The sequence below is a fragment of the Dendrobates tinctorius genome, unplaced genomic scaffold (genome assembly GCF_039654945.1).
Source record: "Dendrobates tinctorius isolate UK_male_01 unplaced genomic scaffold, ASM3965494v1 ptg000146l, whole genome shotgun sequence".
In the NCBI taxonomy this organism is placed as follows: Eukaryota; Metazoa; Chordata; class Amphibia; order Anura; family Dendrobatidae; genus Dendrobates; species Dendrobates tinctorius.
Genome location: NW_027361813.1, coordinates 1,751,928 through 1,773,511, shown reverse-complemented (window position 1 = coordinate 1,773,511; position 21,584 = coordinate 1,751,928). Strand labels below are relative to the sequence as shown.

General features: G+C 47.0%; 1 protein-coding gene across 2 annotated transcripts in view; it reads left to right on the top strand.

The window, feature by feature from the left end:
• STK36 (serine/threonine kinase 36) overlaps nucleotides 1-20,891 on the top strand; it is a 212,957-nt gene extending 192,066 nt beyond the window's left edge. For both annotated transcript variants that reach the window (XM_073546315.1, XM_073546316.1), the window contains exons 22-27: nucleotides 3,222-3,296; nucleotides 3,386-3,545; nucleotides 15,530-15,677; nucleotides 19,061-19,223; nucleotides 19,303-20,031; nucleotides 20,294-20,891. In XM_073546315.1, the coding sequence (XP_073402416.1) occupies nucleotides 3,222-3,296; nucleotides 3,386-3,545; nucleotides 15,530-15,677; nucleotides 19,061-19,223; nucleotides 19,303-20,031; nucleotides 20,294-20,428 (1,410 nt within the window). In that variant the 3' untranslated portion in view covers nucleotides 20,429-20,891. The remainder of the gene's footprint in view (nucleotides 1-3,221; nucleotides 3,297-3,385; nucleotides 3,546-15,529; nucleotides 15,678-19,060; nucleotides 19,224-19,302; nucleotides 20,032-20,293) is intronic.
• Nucleotides 20,892-21,584: the final 693 nt, after the last annotated feature.

Sequence of the window (21,584 nt, the reverse complement as noted above, 5' to 3'; positions counted from 1 at the left end):
CCCTATTATACAACTGTGCCAGCCTCTAGCTTCCCCTCCTCCACGGCTGTGCCAGCCTCTAGCTTCCTCTCCACGGCTGTGCCAGCCTCTAGCTTTCCCTCCTCCATGGTTGTGCCAGCCTCTAGCTTCCCCTCCTTTATGACTGTGCCAGCCTCTAGCTTCCCCTCCTCCACGGCTGTGCCAGCCTCTAGCTTCCCCTCCTCTATGGTTGTGCCTGCCTCTAGCTTCCTCTCCTCTACGTCTATGCCAGCCTGTAGCTTCCTCTCCTCCACGGCTATGCCTACCTCTAGCTCCCCCTCCTCCACATCTGTGCCAGCCTCTAGTTTCCCCTCCTCCATGGTTGTGCCTGCCTCTATCTTCCTCTCCTCTTCGTCTATACCACCCTCTAGCTTCCCCTCCTCCATGGTTATGCCTGTTTCTAGCTTCCCTCCATGGTTATGCCTGCCTCTAGCTTCCCCTCCTCCATGGTTATGCCTGCCTCTAGCTTCCCTCCTCCATGGTTATGACTGCTTCTAGCTTCCCCTCTATGGTTGTGCCTGCCTGTAGCTTCCCTCTACGCCTGTGGCAGTTTCTAACTTATCCTCCTCTACGGCTGTAACAGCCTCTAGCTTCCCCTCCTCGGTTGTGCCTGCCTCTAGCTTCCCCTCCTTCTCGGTTGTGCCTGCCTCTAGCTCCCCTCCTCCACATCTGTGCCTGCCGCTAGCTTCCCCTCCTCGGTTGAGCCTGCCTCTAGCTCCCCTCCTCCACATCTGTGCCTGCCTCTAGCTTCCCCTCCTCCTCGGTTGTGCCTGCCTCTAGCTTCCCCTCCTCCTCGGTTGTGCCTGCCTCTAGCTCCCCTCCTCCACATCTGTGCCTGCCTCTAGCTCCCCTCCTCCATGGTTGTGCCTGCCTCTAGCTTCCCCTCCTCCTCATCTGTGCCTGCCTCTAGCTTACCGTCCTCTACAGCTTTGCCAGCCTCTAGCTCCCCTCCTCCATGGCTGTGCCTGCCTCTTGCTCCCTCCTCTACATCTGTGCCTGCCTCTAGCTTACCGTCCTCTACAGCTGTGCCAGCCTCTAGTTACCCCTCCTCCATGGTTATGCCTGCCTCTAGCTACCCCTCCTCCATGGTTATGCCTGCCTCTAGCTACCCCTCCTCCATGGTTATGCCTGCCTCTAGCTTCCCTCCTCCATGGTTATGCCTGCTTCTAGCTTCCCTCCATGGTTATGCCTGCCTCTAGCTTCCCCTCCTCCATGGTTATGCCTGCCTCTAGCTTCCCTCCTCCATGGTTATGACTGCTTCTAGCTTCCCCTCTATGGTTGTGCCTGCCTGTAGCTTCCCTCTACGCTTGTGGCAGTTTCTAACTTATCCTCCTCTACGGCTGTAACACCCTCTAGCTTCCCCTCCTTCTCGGTTGTGCCTGCCTCTAGCTTCCCCTCCTTCTCGGTTGTGCCTGCCTCTAGCTCCCCTCCTCCACATCTGTGCCTGCCGCTAGCTTCCCCTCCTCGGTTGTGCCTGCCTCTAGCTCCCCTCCTTCACATCTGTGCCTGCCTCTAGCTTCCCCTCCTCCTCGGTTGTGCCTGCCTCTAGCTTCCCCTCCTCCTCGGTTGTGCCTGCCTCTAGCTCCCCTCCTCCACATCTGTGCCTGCCTCTAGCTCCCCTCCTCCATGGTTGTGCCTGCCTCTAGCTTCCCCCCCTCCTCGGTTGTGCCTGCCTCTAGCTCCCCTCCTCCACATCTGTGCCTGCCTCTAGCTCCCCTCCTCCATGGTTGTGCCTGCCTCTAGCTCCCCTCCTCCATGGTTGTGCCTGCCTCTAGCTCCCCTCCTCCATGGTTGTGCCTGCCTCTAGCTACCCCTCCTCCATGGTTGTGCCTGCCTCTAGCTACCCCTCCTCCATGGTTATGCCTGCCTCTAGCTTCCCTCCTCCATGGTTATGCCTGCTTCTAGCTTCCCTCCATGGTTATGCCTGCCTGTAGCTTCCCTCTACGCCTGTGGCAGTTTCTAACTTATCCTCCTCTACGGCTGTAACAGCCTCTAGCTTCCCCTCCTTCTCGGTTGTGCCTGCCTCTAGCTTCCCCTCCTTCTCGGTTGTGCCTGCCTCTAGCTCCCCTCCTCCATGGTTGTGCCTGCCTCTAGCTCCCCTCCTCCACTTCTGTGCCTGCCGCTAGCTTCCCCTCCTCGGTTGTGCCTGCCTCTAGCTCCCCTCCTCCATGGCTGTGCCTGCCTCTAGCTCCCCTCCTCCACATCTGTGCCTGCCTCTAGCTTCCCCTCCTTCTCAGTTGTGCCTGCCTCTAGCTCCCCTCCTCCATGGTTGTGCCTGCCTCTAGCTCCCCTCCTCCACATCTGTGCCTGCCTCTAGCTCCCCTCCTCCACATCTGTGCCTGCCTCTAGCTCCCCTCCTCCACATCTGTGCCTGCCTCTAGCTCCCCTCCTCCACATCTGTATCTGCCTCTAGCTCCCCTCCTCCACATCTGTGCCTGCCTCTAGCTCCCCTCCTCCATGGTTGTGCCTGCCTCTAGCTCCCCTCCTCCACATCTGTATCTGCCACTAGCTCCCCTCCTCCACATCTGTGCCTGCCTCTAGCTCCCCTCCTCCATGGTTGTGCCTGCCTCTAGCTCCCCTCCTCCACATCTGTATCTGCCACTAGCTTCCCCTCCTTCTCGGTTGTGCCTGCCTCTAGCTCCCCTCCTCCATGGTTGTGCCTGCCTCTAGCTCCCCTCCTCCACATCTGTATCTGCCTCTAGCTTCCCCTCCTTCTCGGTTGTGCCTGCCTCTAGCTCCCTTCCTCCACAGCTGTGCCTGCCTCTAGCTTCCCCTCCTTCTCGGTTGTGCCTGCCTCTAGCTTCCCCTCCTCCATGGTTGTGCCTGCCTCTAGCTCCCTTCCTCCACAGCTGTGCCTACCTCCACGTGATGTGCCATAGCTGGGGAGAATGACAAGATGGAGGGGCTGCATCTACATACAAGTATGCAGAGACTCTGTACACGTGTTTTGAGTGGAGGGGGGACGGTTTGGGGACCTGCAGGTGGTCGCCTTGTACACGAGAACTGAACGGAAGGAGATGGGATAGTGAGGCCTGCAGGCCATGGCTGCATGTTTGCCTGTAAAACTTCACAGTCCATCACTAATTGGTGATGGTGGCCGGTCCATTACTGGCAATGTCTTCTGCTGCAGCCCCATACTTACAAGTAAACATTGTGTATCCTCCAGAACCCTCCTTACTCACCTGAGAAATTCTGTTTTCTAGATGCTTTGCAGCACCCCCATGAGCTCAGGATTGTATGACTGGACATTTCATCTTCTTCTTCAGCAGCTTTCCCAGGTGATAATGAATGCTTACTACCTTGAACGCACCCAATGAGGTTCCTGCTAGCGTTTGGATATATGCCGCCTTCTCTATTTCCCTCTCAGGATCCTCACCTTTCCCATATTCTTGCTGATGAGAGCGCTTTCCTGTGGCAAAGTGTGTGTCTCTTGCTTCGATTCTCCAGAATAAGGGCGCCGCTGGAAGGAGACACCCCCAGAGAGGACAAATTTCAGAAGCCACAATGGAGACTGCTCTCTGCATGCGGTAAGATGTTGGGGGCTTACCAACCTATATACAGTACAGGGTGCTGGGCGGTGGTTGCATTGTATGCACAGTACTATGCAAAAGTTTTTGTTTGTATGGATGACGCATCCATGCTTCATCTACAGAAGTCTCCTTGGAAATGCGCTCCTGCGCAGCCGTACTTCTCTGCCTTGTTGAAGGCAAAACAGAGTACTTCAGTGTGCAGGTGCCTGCGCACTGCAGTACTTTACTAACCAAGGAGGAGGGCAGCATCGCAAGAAGACCACCCCACAGGTGAGTATATTAAAAGTTCTTTTCTCTTACAGGTCGGGTTGGGAGCTGTGAAGATCTGAGGTTATGGGTTGCAATAATCACCTAGGCAGGTTAACGATGCAACTATTTTTTATTCCATACATCCATAGTTGTACAACAAATCCAAGTAGATGGCCGAAATACAATGACCTCAGTGCTCAAGATCCCTTCCCCGGGAACAACAGAGCCCTCAACCGTAGCAGAGTGATCCAGCACAGCCGGCAACCGGTCTCCAAAACTCCATAGGTCATCCATCCATCTCAGCCTGGATCCCCTCCTCTCCACGTCACTCCAACAACATTTCCTCGTCAGTCTTCAATACCCCAAGACACCCCCCCAGGATTGAGCCCGGCCCTTGGTAAAACACTTACCTCCCAAAGCTAACTGTGCATTGGTGGGAGTGTCTCACGCAGGCTGAGCATCATCACCTGGGATTGCATGTGAGACCCCCTGTGGTGATAGCTGCCTTGGTTCTATTATTGCAATCCACACAAATCCAAGCAAATACCATCCAAGCAAAGAAAAAAAGGGCACGCAGCAACACCCTGAAGTGATAACAAAAAGTACAGCAAAGAAGCGAAGAAGAGAGGTAGAGGTGAGAGACTCACTACTGAGAGGCACAGAAGCAGCCATCTGCAGACCGGATATAACCGCAACAGAAGTGTGCTGCCTCTCAGGTGCGAAGATCAAGGATGTGACCAATAGGATACCAAAGCTCATCAGTTCCAAGGACGTCCACCCATTTCTTCTGATACATGTTGGCCCCAAGGAAGGACCTACCTTCTGCAAGGACTTTGGAAAATTGGTGAAGAGAGTTAAGGAACTGGATGCACAGGTAGTTTTTTCTTCTATCCTTCCAGTAGATGGGTATTACACCAGGAGATGGAACAGGATCCTTGATGCGAACAACTGGCTAGGGCTGGTTTCACATTAGCGGTTTTTTGCGCAGCGCATCGTGCGCGTCCATGCGCATGCATCATGCGCACCTATGTTTAACATGGGGAGCGCATGGTCTAGCGTTTGCAATCGTTCATATGCATTTTCGTGCGCATGCGTTTTTTTAAAGGTGTGCGCCCAGGCACGCCAGACGCAACCTGTTGCATTTTTGGGTCCGTCCAACGGCGCCAAAAAAACGCATGCGCACACTTGTGCACGGAAATGTGACATAATAACGCATTACAGTCTATGGGAACGCAGGCGTGTGCATGGACATGCGCACTTCTGCATTAAAAAACGCATGCGTTTTAAGAGTTAACATGGCTTGAAACTGTTTAAAACACTTGCGCCAAAATAACACAAACGCATGATGCGGTTTTTGCATGCGTTCCTATTGCGCACGAAGCGCTGTGCAAAAAACGTTAATGTGAAAGTAGCCTAGGACGATGGTGCAGACAACAAGGATTCAGATTCCTGGACCACGGTGTGAATTACCTGTGTGACGGACTCCTCGCCAGAGACGGCCTACACCTCAGCAAACCTGGGAAACACATTCGCCAGAAGACTCGCTACACTCATCAGGAGGGCGTTAAACTAGAAGAAGAGGGGACAGGAAGAAAAACATTAGGAACATGAAGCCAGAAAATATACTCCGGCAAAGAAGACCCAAGACAGCATACTCCGAAGGGAGGTAAGAACATTTCTAAAACAATCCACAGGGAGGAGATTGGAACAAAACAAAATCCTCTACACTGCATGCTCGCACCCGCCAGAAGCCTGACAACCAAGATGGAAGAACTAGAAGCAGAAATATCTGCAGCTGACTATGACCTAGTGGGAATAACCGAGACATGGTGAGATGAAAGCTATGACTGGGCAGTTACCTTACAGGGGTACAGTCTGTTTAGAAAGGATCGTAAAAATTGGAGAGGAGGAGGGGTTTGTCTTTATGTAAAGTCTTGTCTAAAGTCCACTTTAAGGGAGGATATAAGGGAATGAGGATGTCGAGTCCATATGGGTCAAAATACATGGAGGGAAAAATAGTAACAAAATTCTCATTGGGGTCTGTTACACCCCCAAATATATCAGAATTCATGGAAAGTCTACTACTAAGGCAGATAGATGAAGCTGCAACCCATAATGAGGTCCCATAATTAATTTTAAGTTAATTATTTGTCTGAATATCACATTACTTTCTGTGGGCGACAAAACTTTTGTCTAGCCAAAATCTGATCATTCTGTGTTCATTAAATGATCGATATTTCTGCATTGATTCCAATTTATTTTCTTAACCTAAACCACATTTCGGAGGGTTTCAGCTTTCAAAAGAATAATTTATACAACCAATGGATGAATTTAACGTCAGGTTATAAGCTTTTATTTACATAACATGGATAAGCGACATAACTTCTGTCAGGGATTGTAGTATTCTGCTACAGATGGATCTGGATAAGGTGGAAACTTGGGCGGAAAGGTGGCAGATGGGGTTTACCAATGATAAATGTAAGGTTATACACACGCGAAGAAGGAATCAATATCACCATTACACACTGAACGGGAAACCACTGGGTAAATCTGACATGGAGAAGGACTTGGGGATCCTAGTTACTGATAAACTTGCCTGGAGATGCCAATGCCAGGCAGCGGCTGCCAAGGCAAACAGGATCTTGGGGTGCATTAAAAGAGCTCTGGATACACATGATGAGAGCATTATACTGCCTCAGTAAAAATCCCTGGTTAGACCACACATGGAGGACTGTGTACAGTTTTGGGCACCGATGCTCAGGAAGGATATAATGGAACTAGAGGGAGTACAAAGGAGGGCAACAAAATTAATAAAGGGGATGGGGGAACTACAATACCCAGAGAGATTAGAAAAATTAGGGTTATTTAGTCTGGAAAAAACACAACTGAGGGGCGATCTAATAACCATGTATAAGTATATAAGGGGACAATACAAATATCTCTCCGAGGATCTGTTTATACCAAGGAAGGTGACAGTCACAAGGGGGCATTCTCTGCGTCTGGAGGAGAGAAGGTTTTTCCACCAACATAGAATAGGAGTCTTTACTGATAGGACAGTGAGAATCTGGAATTCCTTGCCTGAGGAGGTGGTGATGGCGAACTCAGTCGAGGGGTTCAAGAGAGGCCTGGATGTCTTCCTGGAGTGTAACAATATTGTATCTTACAGTTATTGTTAGGTTCTTTAGAAGGACGTATATCTGGAGATTTATTCTGACGGAATATAGGCTGAACTGGATGGACACAGGGCTTTTTTCGACCTTGCTAACTATGGTACTATGTTACAATGGACCTAGGACTGGGAGTACAATGGCTTGAGGCCTTGAGATACAGATCAGATTAATAGACTAGAATGACTCTGTATCACAGAGTGAATTACCTTTACGATGGACTACTTGCTAGAGATGGGGTGCACCTTGCGAAGACTGGAAAACATGTATTTGGAAGTCGCCTTGCTACACTCATCAGGAGAGCTTTACACTAGAACAATGTGGGAAGGGAAGCAAAAGACCAGAAAAAGCCATACATCTGACAAATACTATTGAGAACTCTGCTATTAGAAGTGGAAAGGAAGAACAAAGACAAAAGAATCTAAATAATAAAAATATTGGAGAAAGAGAAACCAATCACAAACTAAAATGTTTCTATACTAATGCACAAAGCATGGGCAACAAACAAGGAGAATTGGAACTACTAACACAGGAAAAGAAATATGATGTCATTGGAATCACTGAAACTTGGTGGGACGATACACATGATTGGAATACAAGACTGAAGGATACAACTTATTTGCAAGAAACAGACTTGATAAACGAGGAGGAGGTGTCGCATTGTATGTTAGAAATGCGTATATCTGCACAGAGATTGGAGCTTCAGAGACTGGGAGTTCTGTGGAAACTGTTTGGGTAAGAATACAAGGACAGAACAATGGGAAGGACACCATTGTAGGCATTTACTACAGGCCGCCTGTGCAAGCTGAAGATATGGATGAACTCTTTAGGCATCAAATGGCCAAGTTCTCCAAAAAATATGACATAGTTGTCATGGGAGATTTCAACTATCCAGACATTTGTTGGGAATCTCTCTCAGGCAAAACTAACAGGTCAAGGAAATTCTTATCCTCTCTTGCTGACAACTTTATCTTCCAAAAGGTAGGGGAGAAAACAAGGGGATCTGCTACCTTGGATCTAATCCTTATAAACAGGGAGGAAATGGTTGAGGAGGTAAAAGTGGCTGGGACCTTAGGAGGTAGCGACCATGCTATTTTAGAATTTTGGCTAACTAGAGGAGGAAGACCTGTGAAGACTCAGACGTCAAGGTTAGATTTAAGAAAGGCAAATTTTAAGGGATTCAGAAAGAGAATTGGAGGGATCCAATGGCTGGATATCCTTAAAGACAAAAATGTCCAGGAAGGATGGGAAAGCTTGAAAAATGAAATTCTCAAAGCACAGTTGTTAACAATTCCGAAAAGAGGGAAGAATAGGAAGCATTTAAGGAAACCAGGATGGATGAACACAGAACTTAAGCACATGCTAAAAAGGAAGAAAGAAATGTTTATAAAATGGAAAGAGGGAGGCATATCTAAAGAAGAATATAATGCTGTCTGCAGAACCTGCAGGGTACAAATCAGATTATCTAAAGCTGACAATGAATTGAGGCTTGCAAGAGACATCAAAAGCAATAATAAAAGATTTTGGGGATATGTCAAAAGTAAAAGAAAAGTCAAAGATGCTATAGGATTTTTACAGGATGAAAATGATGAAATGGTAAGACAGGATGTTGAGAAGGCTGAACTTTTAAATTCCTATTTTGCATCTGTTTTCTCTCAGAAAGGAAATGTAACATCAACTGTTCTTCACTGTCCTATTAAGGGAATAGAAGAATCCAGGATATCTATAAACAGAAAGATAGTGAGGAAACACTTAGCTAACCTAAATGAATTCAAGTCTCCAGGTCCAGATGAATTACACCCCAGAGTACTAAAGGAGATAGCAGAAGAAATTTTTGAACCCCTCTCCTTAATCTTTGAAAATTCTTGGTGAACAGGAGAAGTCCCAGAAGACTGGAGAAGAGCAAATGTTGTTCCCATCTTCAAAAAGGGGAAGAAGGTGGACCCAGGCAACTATAGGCCGGTGAGTCTGACTTCTATACCAGGAAAGATCTTTGACCAAATTATTAAACATCATGTATGTACGTACTGGATAAGAATGAAGTGATTAAACAGAGTCAGCATGGGTTTGTAACTAATAAGTCATGTCAGACTAACTTAAATTCCTTCTATGACGGAATCACGGATTGGGTAGATCAGGGAAATGATGTAGATATAGTATATCTTGACTTCAGCAAAGCATTTGACAAAGTCTCTCATACAATCCTTATTGAAAAAATGACTAAGTATGGAATGGACAAGGCAACTGTTAGGTGGATTCATAACTGGCTTAGTGATCGGACCCAAACTGGCCGTAAGTGGCTGCACATCCAGTTGGAAGAATGTCTCAAGTGGGGTACCACAGGGCTCTGTCCTGGGCCCTGTATTGTTCAACATCTTTATCAACAATTTAGATGAAGGAATTGAGGGTAAACTGATTAAATTTGCTGATGACACAAAGCTAGGAGGGATAGCTAATACTAGAGAAGAGAGAGAGAGGATTCAAAAAAGATATAAATAAACTGGAGCAGTGGGCAGCAACTAACAGAATGGTTTTTAACAGGGAGAAATGCAAAGTACTACATCTGGGCAATAAAAATGAAAAAATCATATACAGAATGGGAGGAATAGGGCTAAGTGACAGCACATGTGAAAAAGACTTGGGTATGCTAATAGATTACAGACTGAATATGAGTCAACAGTGGGATGCAGCAGCAAAAAAGGCAAATACAATTCTAGGATGTATTAACAGAAGCATACAGTCTAGATCACGTGAAGTCATTATTTCCCTCTACTCTTCTTTGGTCAGACCTCATCTGGAATACTGTATCCAGTATTGGGCACCACATTTTAAAAAAGACATCAACAAACTGGAGCAAGTTCAGAGAAGAGCGACCAGAATGGTGACCGGTCTGCAAACCCTGTCTTATGAGGAAAGGTTGCAGGATTTGGGAATGTGTAGCTGCAGAAGAGAAGACTGAGAGGAGACTTAATAGCTGTCTACAAATATCTCAAGGGCTGTCACATTGTAGAAGGATCATCTTTATTCTCATTTGCACAAGCAAAGTCTAGAAGCAATGGGATGAAACTGAATGGGAGCAGACACAGATTAGATATTAGAAAAAACTTTTTGACAGAGTGATCAATGAGTGGAACAGGCTGCCACGAGAAGTGGTGAGTTCTCCTCCAATGGAAGTCTTCAAACAGAGGCTGGACAGACATCTGACTGGGATGATTTAGCGAATCCTGCTTTGAGCAGAGTGTTGGACCAGATGACCCAGGAGGTCCCTTCCAACTCTACCATTCTATGATTGCTTTACATTAACATTTACCAATCTCCTGTCTGGCCTTGTGTATAATAATAATAATAATAATTTTATTTCTATAGCGCTAACATATGCCGCAGCACTTTACATTTTAGAGGGGACTTGTACGTACAAAAAAAAGATATTACAGAGTAACAATGATCACATGAATCACCACATACAGGAGGAATGAGGGCCCTGTTGCTCGCAACCTTACAATCTGAGGAAAGAGGGAAGACACGAAAGGTGGATGATAACAATTGATTCCATTGATGGCTAGACCGTACAATGTAATAAATAGGGTGTTCATGTAGTGCTGCAGGAACCAGAAACCAACCAGTATGTGTAAAAGTACAGACACAGAGGGCTATAAAGCATATGAGAACATGATACAAAGGTCCTGATTGTGAAGAAACTTTTATATGGGAAAAACAGGGATAGTTCGATAAATATGTTGAGGCGGTAAACCAGTCTGAAGAAATGCGTATTTAGGGCACGCTTAAATCTGTGAGTATTGGGGATTAATCAAATTGTCCTGGGCAGTGTATTCCAAAGAAATGGCGCAGCACGTGAGCAGTCTTGGAGACTCTTAGGTTATTAGCAGAATGGATGGAATGGGAAGGCTGGTAGACTGAGACGAGGGAGAAGATGTGGGATGGTGCTGAACTGTGAAAAGCTTTGTGGGTGAGAGAGAGAAGTTTATAGTGGATGGGCAACCAGTGCAATGACTGGCACAGAGTGGAGACATCGGTGTAACAGTTGGTGAGGAATATGATCCTGGCTGCTGCACTCAAGAAAGATTGGAGAGGGGAGAGTATAGTAAGAAGGAGACCAATTAGTAGAAAGTTGCAATAGTCCAGACGAGAATGAATAAGAGCAACAATAAAAGTTTTTTCAGAGTTGAAAGTAAGAAAAGTGTGTAAGGTGTAGATGATAAGAGCGAGCCAGTTATTGGATGTGGGGAGGGTGAATGAGGAGTTCAGTGTTTGACAGGTTCAGTTTCAAGTAGAGGGAGGACATATTGTTAGAGACAGCAGTAAGACAATCACTGGTGTTTTGTAATAATGGAGTGATGTCAGGAGTAGAGGTGTATAATTGGTGTCATCAGCATAGAGATGGAACTGAAAACCTAATAATTGTTTGTCCAATAGGGGCGGTATACAAGAAGAAGAGGAGGGGGCCTATGACTGATCCTTGAGTAACCCCTACAGTAAGGGGAAGATGAGGGGAGGAGGAGCCAGCAAAAGCTACAGTGAAGGAGCGGTCAGAGAGATAGGAGGAGAACTAGGAGAGAACGGTGTCCTTTAATTGATTGAGCAAAGTATAGTAAGGAGGAGCTGATGATCCACAGTGTCGAATGCGGCAGAGAGATCCAGGAGAATCAGCATGGAGTAGTGACCATTAGATTTAGCTGTTAGTAGATCATTAGAGACTTTAGTGAGGGCAGTTTCAGTAGAGTGAGAGCAGAAACCGGATTGAAGAGAGTCAAAAAGAGTGATCTGAGAGGTAGGCGATTAGACGGGTGTGGACCAAGCGTTCCAGGAGTTTACAGATGAAGGGAAGATTAGAGACAGGTCTATAGTTAGTACAGTTTTGGTTGAGGGATTTTTTTTAAGTATTGGATGTATGCTTGCATGTTTAATTGAGGAGGGAAAGATACCAGAAGAGAGTGAGAGATTGAATGTTTTTGTTAAGTGAGTGGTGACAATAGGGGAAATGGACTGGAGGAGATGTGAGGAAATAGGGTCAGGGTTGCAAGTAGTAGGGCGAGAAGATGAAAGGAGCCTAATCACTTCTTCTGTGACTGGTTCAAAGTCAAGAGAGTGAGCTAGATGCAGTGGGGGAGGGAGGACAGTGCATGGTATGAAGGGATTGGGAGAAAATTCTCTCTTATTATTGACCAGAGGGCTTGATGTGTGATGGACCCCTCTCCGTTTCTAACCCCAGGACTTGATGTCTGATAGACCCTCCCCATTACTAACCTCTGGGCTTGATGTCTGATAAACCTTTCTTCATTACTAACTTCAGGTCTTGATGTCTGTTAGACCCCCCCTCTCCATTACTATCCCCAGGGCTTGATGTCTGATAGACGCCTCTGCATTACTAACCCCTGGGTTTGATGTCTAATAGACCCCTTTCCGTTTGTAACACACCAACTTACTGCTCCAGGTCATGCGGTGATTTCTGTCTGCTGACAGCTCCATGCGCTATGCCTCTTGTTTTACTGCTTGCTCTCTTCATGTTTCCTGACTGTGTGTATAGGGGGGGCGGCGCCTGACCTCTCTGCTTCTTATGCAGTCAGGGTGCACCGGTCTAAGATGTCCCCGACCAATCACCTGGAGCCCTTTACTATATAGGGTCGCCACAACCACTAACCCTTGCCTGTGCAATGTCTCTACTCAGTTAGCTCCTTGCTACTGAGGAAGCCAGGCCCTGTCCTTTGTCTTGCCTTCCTTGAGAGGCTTTACTCCGCACTCTTGCAGGCTCCGCCTACTCCGCACTCTTGCAGGCTCCGCCTACTCCGCACTCTTGCAGGCTCCGCCTACTCCGCACTCTTGCAGGCTCCGCCTACTCCGCACTCTTGCAGGCTCCGCCTACTCCGCACTCTTGCAGGCTCCGCCTACTCCGCACTCTTGCAGGCTCCACCTACTACGCACTCTTGCAGGCTCCGCCTACTACGCACTCTTGCAGGCTCCGCCTACTCCGCACTCTTGCAGGCTCCGCCTACTCCGCACTCTTGCAGGCTCCGCCTACTCCGCACTCTTGCAGGCTCCGCCTACTCCGCACTCTTGCAGGCTCCGCCTACTCCGCACTCCTGCTTTTGTCATATTCCACTCTCTCCTATCCGTACCTGTACCTGCACCTCCTATTTGAGCAGGACCCTACCTGTTCCTCCATATTCCATTCCTTCCAGCCAGTACCCGCTCCTGCTGTGTAAACAGGACCCTGCCTGTTTCTTCGCACACCACGCCTACCTGCCCTGTGTCTCGAGCCATGCCCGCCTGCCTTGTGTCTCGAGCCGTGCCCGCCTGCCTTGTGTCTCGAGCCGTGCCCGCCTGCCTTGTGTCTCGAGCCGTGCCCGCCTGCCTTGTGTCTCGAGCCGTGCCCGCCTGCCTTGTGTCTCGAGCCGTGCCCGCCTGCCTTGTGTCTCGAGCCGTGCCCGCCTGCCGTGTCTCAAGCCGTGCCCACCTGCCTTGTGTCTCGAGCCGTGCCCGCCTGCCTTGTGTCTCGAGCCGTGCCCACCTGCCTTGTGTCTCGAGCCGTGCCCGCCTGCCTTGTGTCTCGAGCCGTGCCCACCTGCCTTGTGTCTCAGCCTGCTTCTCACTCGCACCTGTCCAGGTGTCCTGTTCCCGAGTGGGATCAGCAGCCACAGCCAGACACCACCCTGGAGTGGCACCCAGCAGCTACCTGCCACACAAGCCTGACCTCACCATCAGAGGCTCCAGTGAAGACCGAGGTAGCTGTTGTAGTCACGCCCCTTCCAGGGTAGTCTGGTTTGTGGCACAGTGGGGCCACAACCCCCAGCTCGCGCCAATCAGCCTAGGCGCGAGCGTGACACCGCTGCTAACCCCAGGGCTTGATGTCTGATAGACCTCTCTCTGTTACTAACCCCAGTGATTGATGTCTGACAGGCGCCTCTCCATTACTAACCCCAGGGCTTGATGTCTGATAGACCTCTCTCTGTTACTAACCCCAGTGATTGATGTCTGACAGGCGCCTCTCCATTACTAACCCCAGGGCTTGATGCCAGCTGTGTTTTTGGACAAATCACAGCTGACATCAGACCCAAGCCCCATTACCCCAAATGCCACCACACCTTGGCAATTTGGAAGAACGAAGGCAAAGCACAACCTGGCGCATGTAGTGTGATGCGCTACTTGTGGGGCAGCTGCAAGCTGGTTTTTTTTTAGGTTGGGAATGGCCCAGGGACTCATTGATCAGTGATTACACAGGAGCTGTCAGCAGCATCTCCGTACTTGCCTCCATTGAGCACATTGGAGAAGTCATTGGTCAGTGATTATACTGGAGTTGCCGACAGCGTCTCCATACTTGCCTCCATCGAGCACATTGGGGACATCATAGGTTGGTGATTACACAGGAGCTGCCAGCAGCGTCTCCGGACTTGTCTCCATTGAGCACATCAGGGATGTTCATTGATCAGTGATTACACAGGAGCTGTCAGCAGCATCTCCGTACTTGTCTCCATTGAGCACATTGGAGAAGTCATTAGTCAGTGATTATACAGGAGTTGCCGACAGCGCCTCCATACTTGCCTCCATTGAGCACATCAGGGACGTCATTGGTCGGTGATTACACAGGAGCTGTCAGCAGCGCCTCCGGACTTGTCTCCATCGAGCACATTGGATAAGTCATTGGTCAGTGATTATACAGGAGTTGCTGCAGGGTCTCCGGACTTGTCTCCATTGAGCAAATTGGGGACGTCATTGGTCAGTGATTACACAGGAGCTGCAGGCAGTGCCTCCGGACTTGTCTCCATTGGGGACGTCATTGGTTGGTGATTACACAGGAGCTGCCAGCAGTGCCTCCGGACTTGTCTCCATGGGGGATGTCATTGGTTGGTGATTACACAGGAGCTGCCAGCAGCGGGGATCCTGATGATTTGTACAATCATCCCAGCAAAGAGAAAACAGATGAACGGCAGACTGGGGCACACAAATCACCACATTAACAGGCGGAGCTATTTATCTGAAGTATTGCGGTGTATATTTCAGTCAAATAACAGAGGTGCTTGCATGAAAAAACATGAATATTGCAATGTAAAGCGAGTACTCGCGAAACGGCCGCTGTCCAGCACCTCCCTCCCCAGCATTCCTCTATACGTCCTGCATGTCCACATATCCATTGATGGAATTCATGTGAAATGACGCACAGATTTTCAGCTATATCGGTGAGTGCTGCATATTCCTCCTTTTTTCGCTTCACATTGATTTGTACGATCAGCAGCAGAACCTTCCTCAGGCTACGATTAGTAACCTCAGTGGAAGCAGGCGAGGCCGGGCGCTCATACTCCATACTGAATAAATCAAGAGGGCTTTGAAAATGTTGTTTTCATTTTTTTTTTTTTTAATCATTTTCAGGTCAGTAATATTTCTCCATTCTGTGATTTTTCATAATTTCACAACTTTTCCTTCTTGATATTGCAATTTTCAAGAGTGTATATATGGGCTGAGTTCAGGTGTTGTGTACAGGGTATATACACAGTCCATGGGGGGCCGGGTTAGGGGAGAGCCCTGTGTCCTTATCTGTGCGTGTTTCCTCAGGGCTTGGGAAGTTCCTGCACTTGGCTCTCATCACTTCAGTCCAGGACCCTGGCCCTTTTTTGGGTCTTCTTGGGAGCTCTGGAAGTCTTGTTATGGCCACGTTAGCCCGACTTGTGCATCCTGGATTCCTGGATCATGTGATTGACGCGTAAGTTGTGTGTCATGCTGTATTTGGGATACGTCCCGAAAGAAGAACCAACTCAGACTCATGATCTAAAAAAGAACTCGCAATTAGAGTTGAAATAAAATCCCTTTCTTAAAGAGAGGTAAGCGGAAGCACTGAAGCAGTGATGTGCCCGAACTTGGAATATATAATAGAAGATATGTGCTCATAGAATAAAAACACAGCGGACCAAAAGCCATAAAATAAAAACATCAGGGAAATAACAAAAAGGGGGGGGAATAGAAAATCTCAAAAACGCACATATGTACTCTATAAGTAACACCACCATACAGCGCAAAAATACTCGGGGGGTGAAAAAACAATCTAAGGCCATTCGCTTCAAATGGATACAACAATGTGTAAAATATTACACGCCATACAAAGGAGACCGCGAAAAGTCCACAAGTGCAAGGAGACAATGAGCCATCCAAATGGGGTGTATACCGTTAAGGTCCGCCGCTCCAAGTGCAGCGCACACCCCGCAAATATGGTCTTGATATGATTTTATGGCTTTTGGTCCGCTGTGTTTTTATTCTTTGTATGAGCACATATCTTCTATTATGTATTCCAAGTTCGGGCACATTACTGCTTCAGTGCTTCCGCTTACCGCTCGTCTAATAAAATTGCGTGTTCCTTTTTGGACCATAAGTTGGAGTTGGTTCTTCTTTCTGTACTTCTCTAGTCTCGAATGGTCTGCCATCCTTCCATTTATCTACTGTATATCACATATTATTTATCTTTTTATTATTTTTTTTATTTTAATTTAGTGCCCCCTTTTGAATTGTGGTGTATAGGTATTGCTGCGCTCAGGTTGTTCTGTATTTGTATTTTGGCTATAAAGACTGTGACTTGTAATGATCCCTGGTGTCCTGGTGCCTTCTGTTCTAATCCCCCTGTTGTGGTATGTAGGGTGTCTGTATCTACAGTAGTGTGAAAGTGTCCACACCCTTCCTGATTTCCTATTCTTTTTTTATGTTTGTCACATTTAAATGTTTCAGATCACCAAATAAATGTAAATATTAGACCAAGATAACACAAGTAATCACCCAATGCAGTTTATAAATGAAGGTCTTTATTACTAAAGTGCCCTGTGGTCAGGATTGTGCTACGTCACTACAGACAGTGTCAGGTCGGCGCCAACTGATTACACGGATACCTGGTGATGAAATCCGTCTTGTGGTTGTTGTGGAATTGTTAGAAGTTTTCAGTTAATGAGATTCTCGTGCTCTGGGCGGGGCTGTGGGCGGGGCATGTGGGCGGGGCTCTGAGGGGTCTTTATTTGCTGTTCTGCTTAGCTATTCATACTGATGGCTTCTGACTGGTCACTGATCTCTCACTGACCTGCCCCCTATTTTACATACTGATAATTATATGTATTGAAAAGAAAATCACCTTCGGCAGTTGATTAAAGTGGTTTATATAGTGATTTACATTTATTCTGAAAAGAAAAAAAATCTTTCTCAAAATGGCACCAGCCGCGCCTACGCAGTAGCGTCTATCAGCGATCCGATAGATGCTACTGTGCCGCCATCACCATCTTGGTGGAGACCAGTTTTTCTTTTTCCTATACCAGAATGGCGTCGCTGGTGCCTGTGCAGTAGCTTCTATCAGACCGCCAATAGATGCTGCTGCATAGGCGCGTCTGGCGCCATTTTGAGAAAAAAATGATTATTTTTTTCTCAGAATCAATGTGTAAGGCTGATTTAACACTTACCGTGTTTTTGCGGGACGATTTTGTGGCTCCAATAGATTCCTATGGGGCTGCAAAATCGGCCCGCAAAAATTCCACGGTGCGCCGTGTCCCGTACGGCTGTGGGGACTGTATTTGCGGACACGGCCCCCATTGAAAAACAATGGGGCCACAAAAACAAATGTAAGTTTGTTTTTACGGCGCACCGTGACTGCCGGTTTTGCGGAACGCCGTTTTTTTTTCCAATACTATTTCCATATATAATATATGTAATAGTGTTTAATACTAAATTTAATTTAGAGTTTAATACTAAATAATAGTAATACTAAATAATAGTATTTAATACTATTTCCATAGTATTGGAAAAAAAACAGCGATCCGCAAGCTTTTTTGCAGCCTGTTATTGCAGCGGCCCGTAAAAATTGTATTGATACAGTCCGCAATAACTGGCCGCAAAAAATGCGGTAAGTGTAAAAGTAGCTGAAGACCTAAATAAAACAGTTTAATGCAAATTATACATGCAATCATGTTGCAGCACGTTCACCACTATTCCATGTTTTTACCATTTGTGTATAATGGCTGTAACTGTGGATTGCAGGAGTCATAAAGCTTTAGACATGACTTTATAACCTTTTCCAGACTGATGTAAATTACTTTGTTTCTCATTTGTTCCAAAATTTCTTCGGATCGTGGCATGATGTCCAGCTTTTCAGGATCTTTTGTTCTACTTCACTTTGTCAGGCAGGTCCTATTTAAGTGATTTCTTGATTGAGAACAGGTGTGGCAGTAATCAGGCCTGGGTTAGGGTTAATTTATGTTTTAAGGGGGGAGCAATCACTTTTGCACACAGGGCCCTGTAGGTTTGGATTTCTTTTTCTCTTAGTAATAAAGACCCTAATTTATAAACTGCATTTTGTGATTACTTGTCTTATCTTTGTCTAATATTTACATTTGTTTGGTGATCTGAAACATTTAAGTGTGACAAACAAGCAAAAGAATAGGAAATCAGAGAGGGGGCAAACACTTTTTTACATAACTGTATATACATACATATACAGCTCTGGCAAAAAATTAAGAGACCACCACATCAAATCCCTGTCATGGCCGCCCAATCTCCAGACCTGAACCCCACTGAGAACCTCTGGAATGTAATCAGGAGGAAGATGGAGAGTCACAAGCCATCAGACAAAGAACTGCTGACATGTGTGTACCAGGAGCGGCATAAGGTCACCCAAAAGCCGTGTGAGAGACAGGTGGAAAGCAGCCAAGACGCAGGAAAGCCGGGGTTAACAATCATGGGGATTCCACAGAATATTGATCTCTGAACTCTTCCTGAGGTAAAACATTAGTATTGTTGTTTCTGAATGATTATGAACTTGTTTTCTTAGCATTATTTCAGGTCTACAAGCACTCTGCAGTTTTTGTTCTTTTGACCATTTCTCATTTTCTGAAAATAAATACAAAATTTATTGCTTGGAAATTCGGAGACGTGTGGTCAGAAGTTTATAGAATAAAAGACCAATTTACATTTTACTCAGAAATATAAACAGAAAAATCAGAGAAACTGAACATTGTGCAGCGGTCTCTTCATTTTTTCCAGAGCTGTATATGCACCTTGCACTGAGGTTAAATGGTGCATTGACCGCGCTCTCATTAATGTATGAGAGATTTCCTGCAGGTGCCAGGCTTCCGGTTGGGACGTTCTTCCGACTCTTCTGGATATTTCCAGTCTGGTATCTCAGCTCCTGTGTGTTCCTCTGTCTTTGGACGTCTCATCTGAAACTTTACATGATATCTTGCAAATTCTGAGACAAGAAAATGTGGTGGCCTCTCTCCTTCAGGTACTAGTGACCTCCATGACTGCATGGTCAATCTTCCAATATGGTTACATAATAATGTGGGCTTTATCATGTTTTTCAGGTGTGTTCTTTGCTCCCAGAGGAGCAAGTGGAGACGCCAGTCTGTCTTATTGGCCGCCTTGCACTCATGGATGAGGAGTTCTTGCAGCAGTTCTCGTCCAAGGCTTTATCTTCACAGGATGTGATGTCATGGTTGAGAAGAGCGGTGTGGTCCGGGCCAGGCTGTGTAGTCATCGAGCTCTTGACTCTATTCAGTCACTTAATCCGATCATCTCTCTCAAGCTCTTCCATGGTGCAGATAATCATAGGAGACTGTGATACCCTGCTTCATCAGCACCTTCAGGCTGTGGATCCAGAGATGAGATCAGCCGCCTGTTCCCTGGCTGGAAACCTCTCACGCCTTGGAGAGTTCCTTTCACCTTCTGTGACAGAAGACCTTGTGGACTGTCTGTCCCATCCTGATGCCAGAGTCCGGAGATCTGCTGCATTTGCTGTAGGGAATTGCGTTTTTCATAGATCCTGTTCTGGAGACAACTTTTCCTGGGTTTCTATTGCAGCATCTCAGTTACTAATTTTATTAAGGGACCCTCAAGTTAAGATTCGTGTCCATGCAGCCACGGCCCTTGGGAACCTGGGGTCATTGTCTGGTGATGGTACAGATCTTCCTGTTCTTCAGATGAAGGTTCCAAAGTCACTGCTTCATGCGGCTTGTACAGACCCGGAGGAGCCAGTGCAGCTGGCATCTGTCATCGCGTTACGGAGTCTCAGTGGCAATTCTAACATTTGCCAGGTACTAATTAATAACCTGTATGTAAATTTGGGCGATGTGAGAGTGCGGTGTGTGTCCTGCATGCTTCTGACGCAGACAGTATTGGTATCACAGGGTGAATACATGCCTACAGGGCTCATACGCTGTGCTACAGATTAAAACCCTTCTATTCAGGTCCATCTCGGTGGTGCTCTGCCATGTTTATTAAGGCTGGCGTTATTGTCGATCCTGTCTGAGCATTTGTTGCTGTTATATATAAATCTGCCTCTTTCTCTCCATGCAGAAGCTGCGTGCGCTCAATGCCGGTGAGAAACTGTTGGCATCTCTGACTGTTGACATGCCGTCATCGTCCAGGACGCATTCCCTCACCCACCACTGTCATAGACTTCTCCAGCAGCTGGCGTTGGACAGTACATGAGCCTCACCTGACATACTGCACCCGTTATGTGAAAGATGGACCCGACTACATTCAACAGGACATCCAGGAACAGGCACAGACGACACAAAGTAAAATACAGATGCTCCTCAACTCCACGAAGGGCTTGACATGGTGGAGAAATGATATGATGCAGTGTGTGTGTATATACAGTATATACATACAGGTGCTACTCACAACATTAGAATATCATCAAAAAGTGAATTTATTTCAGTTCTTCAATAGAAAAAGTGAAACTCCTATATTCTATAGAGTCATTACAGAGTGATCTATTCGACGTGTTTATTTCTGGTAATGTTGATGATTATGGCTTACAGCCAATGAAAACCCAAAAGTCATTATCTCAGGAAATTAAAATACTTTATAACACCAGCTTGAAAAATTATTGTAAAATCTGAAATGTTGTCCTACTGATATGTATGATCAGTAAATGCACTCAATACTTGGTCGGGCTCCTTTTGCATCAATTACTGCATCAATGCGGTGTGGCATGGAGGCGATCAGCCTGTGGCACTGCTGAGGGGTTATGGAAGCCCAGGTTGCTTTGATAGCAGCCTTCAGCTCTTCTGCATTGTTGGGTCTGCTGTCTCTCATCTTCCTCTTGACAATACTCCATAGATTCTCTATGGGGTTAGGATCGGGCGAGTTTGCTGCCAATCAAGCCCAGTGATACTGTTGTGTGTACACCAGGTATTGGTACTTTTGGCAGTGTGGACAGGGGCCAAGTCCTGCTCGAGAATGACATTTCCATCTCCAGAAAGCTTGTCGGCAGAGGGAAGCATGAAGAGCGCTAATATTTCCTAGTAGATGGCTGGGCTGACTTTGGTCTTGATAAAACACAGTGGACCTACACCAGCAGATGACATGGCTCCCCAAACCATCACTGATTGTGGAGACTTCACACTGGACCTCCAGCAGCTTGGATTGTGGCCTCTCCGCTCTTCCTCGAGACTCTGGGACCACTGACAACAGTCCAGTTCTTTTTCTCCTTGGCCCAGGTAAGACGCTTCTGGCGTTGTCTATTGGTCATGAGTGGCTGACACAAGGAATGTGACACTTGTAGCCCATGTCCTGGACACGTCTGTGTGTGGTGTGAAGCAATGACTCCAGCAGCAGTCCACTCCTTGTGAATCACCCC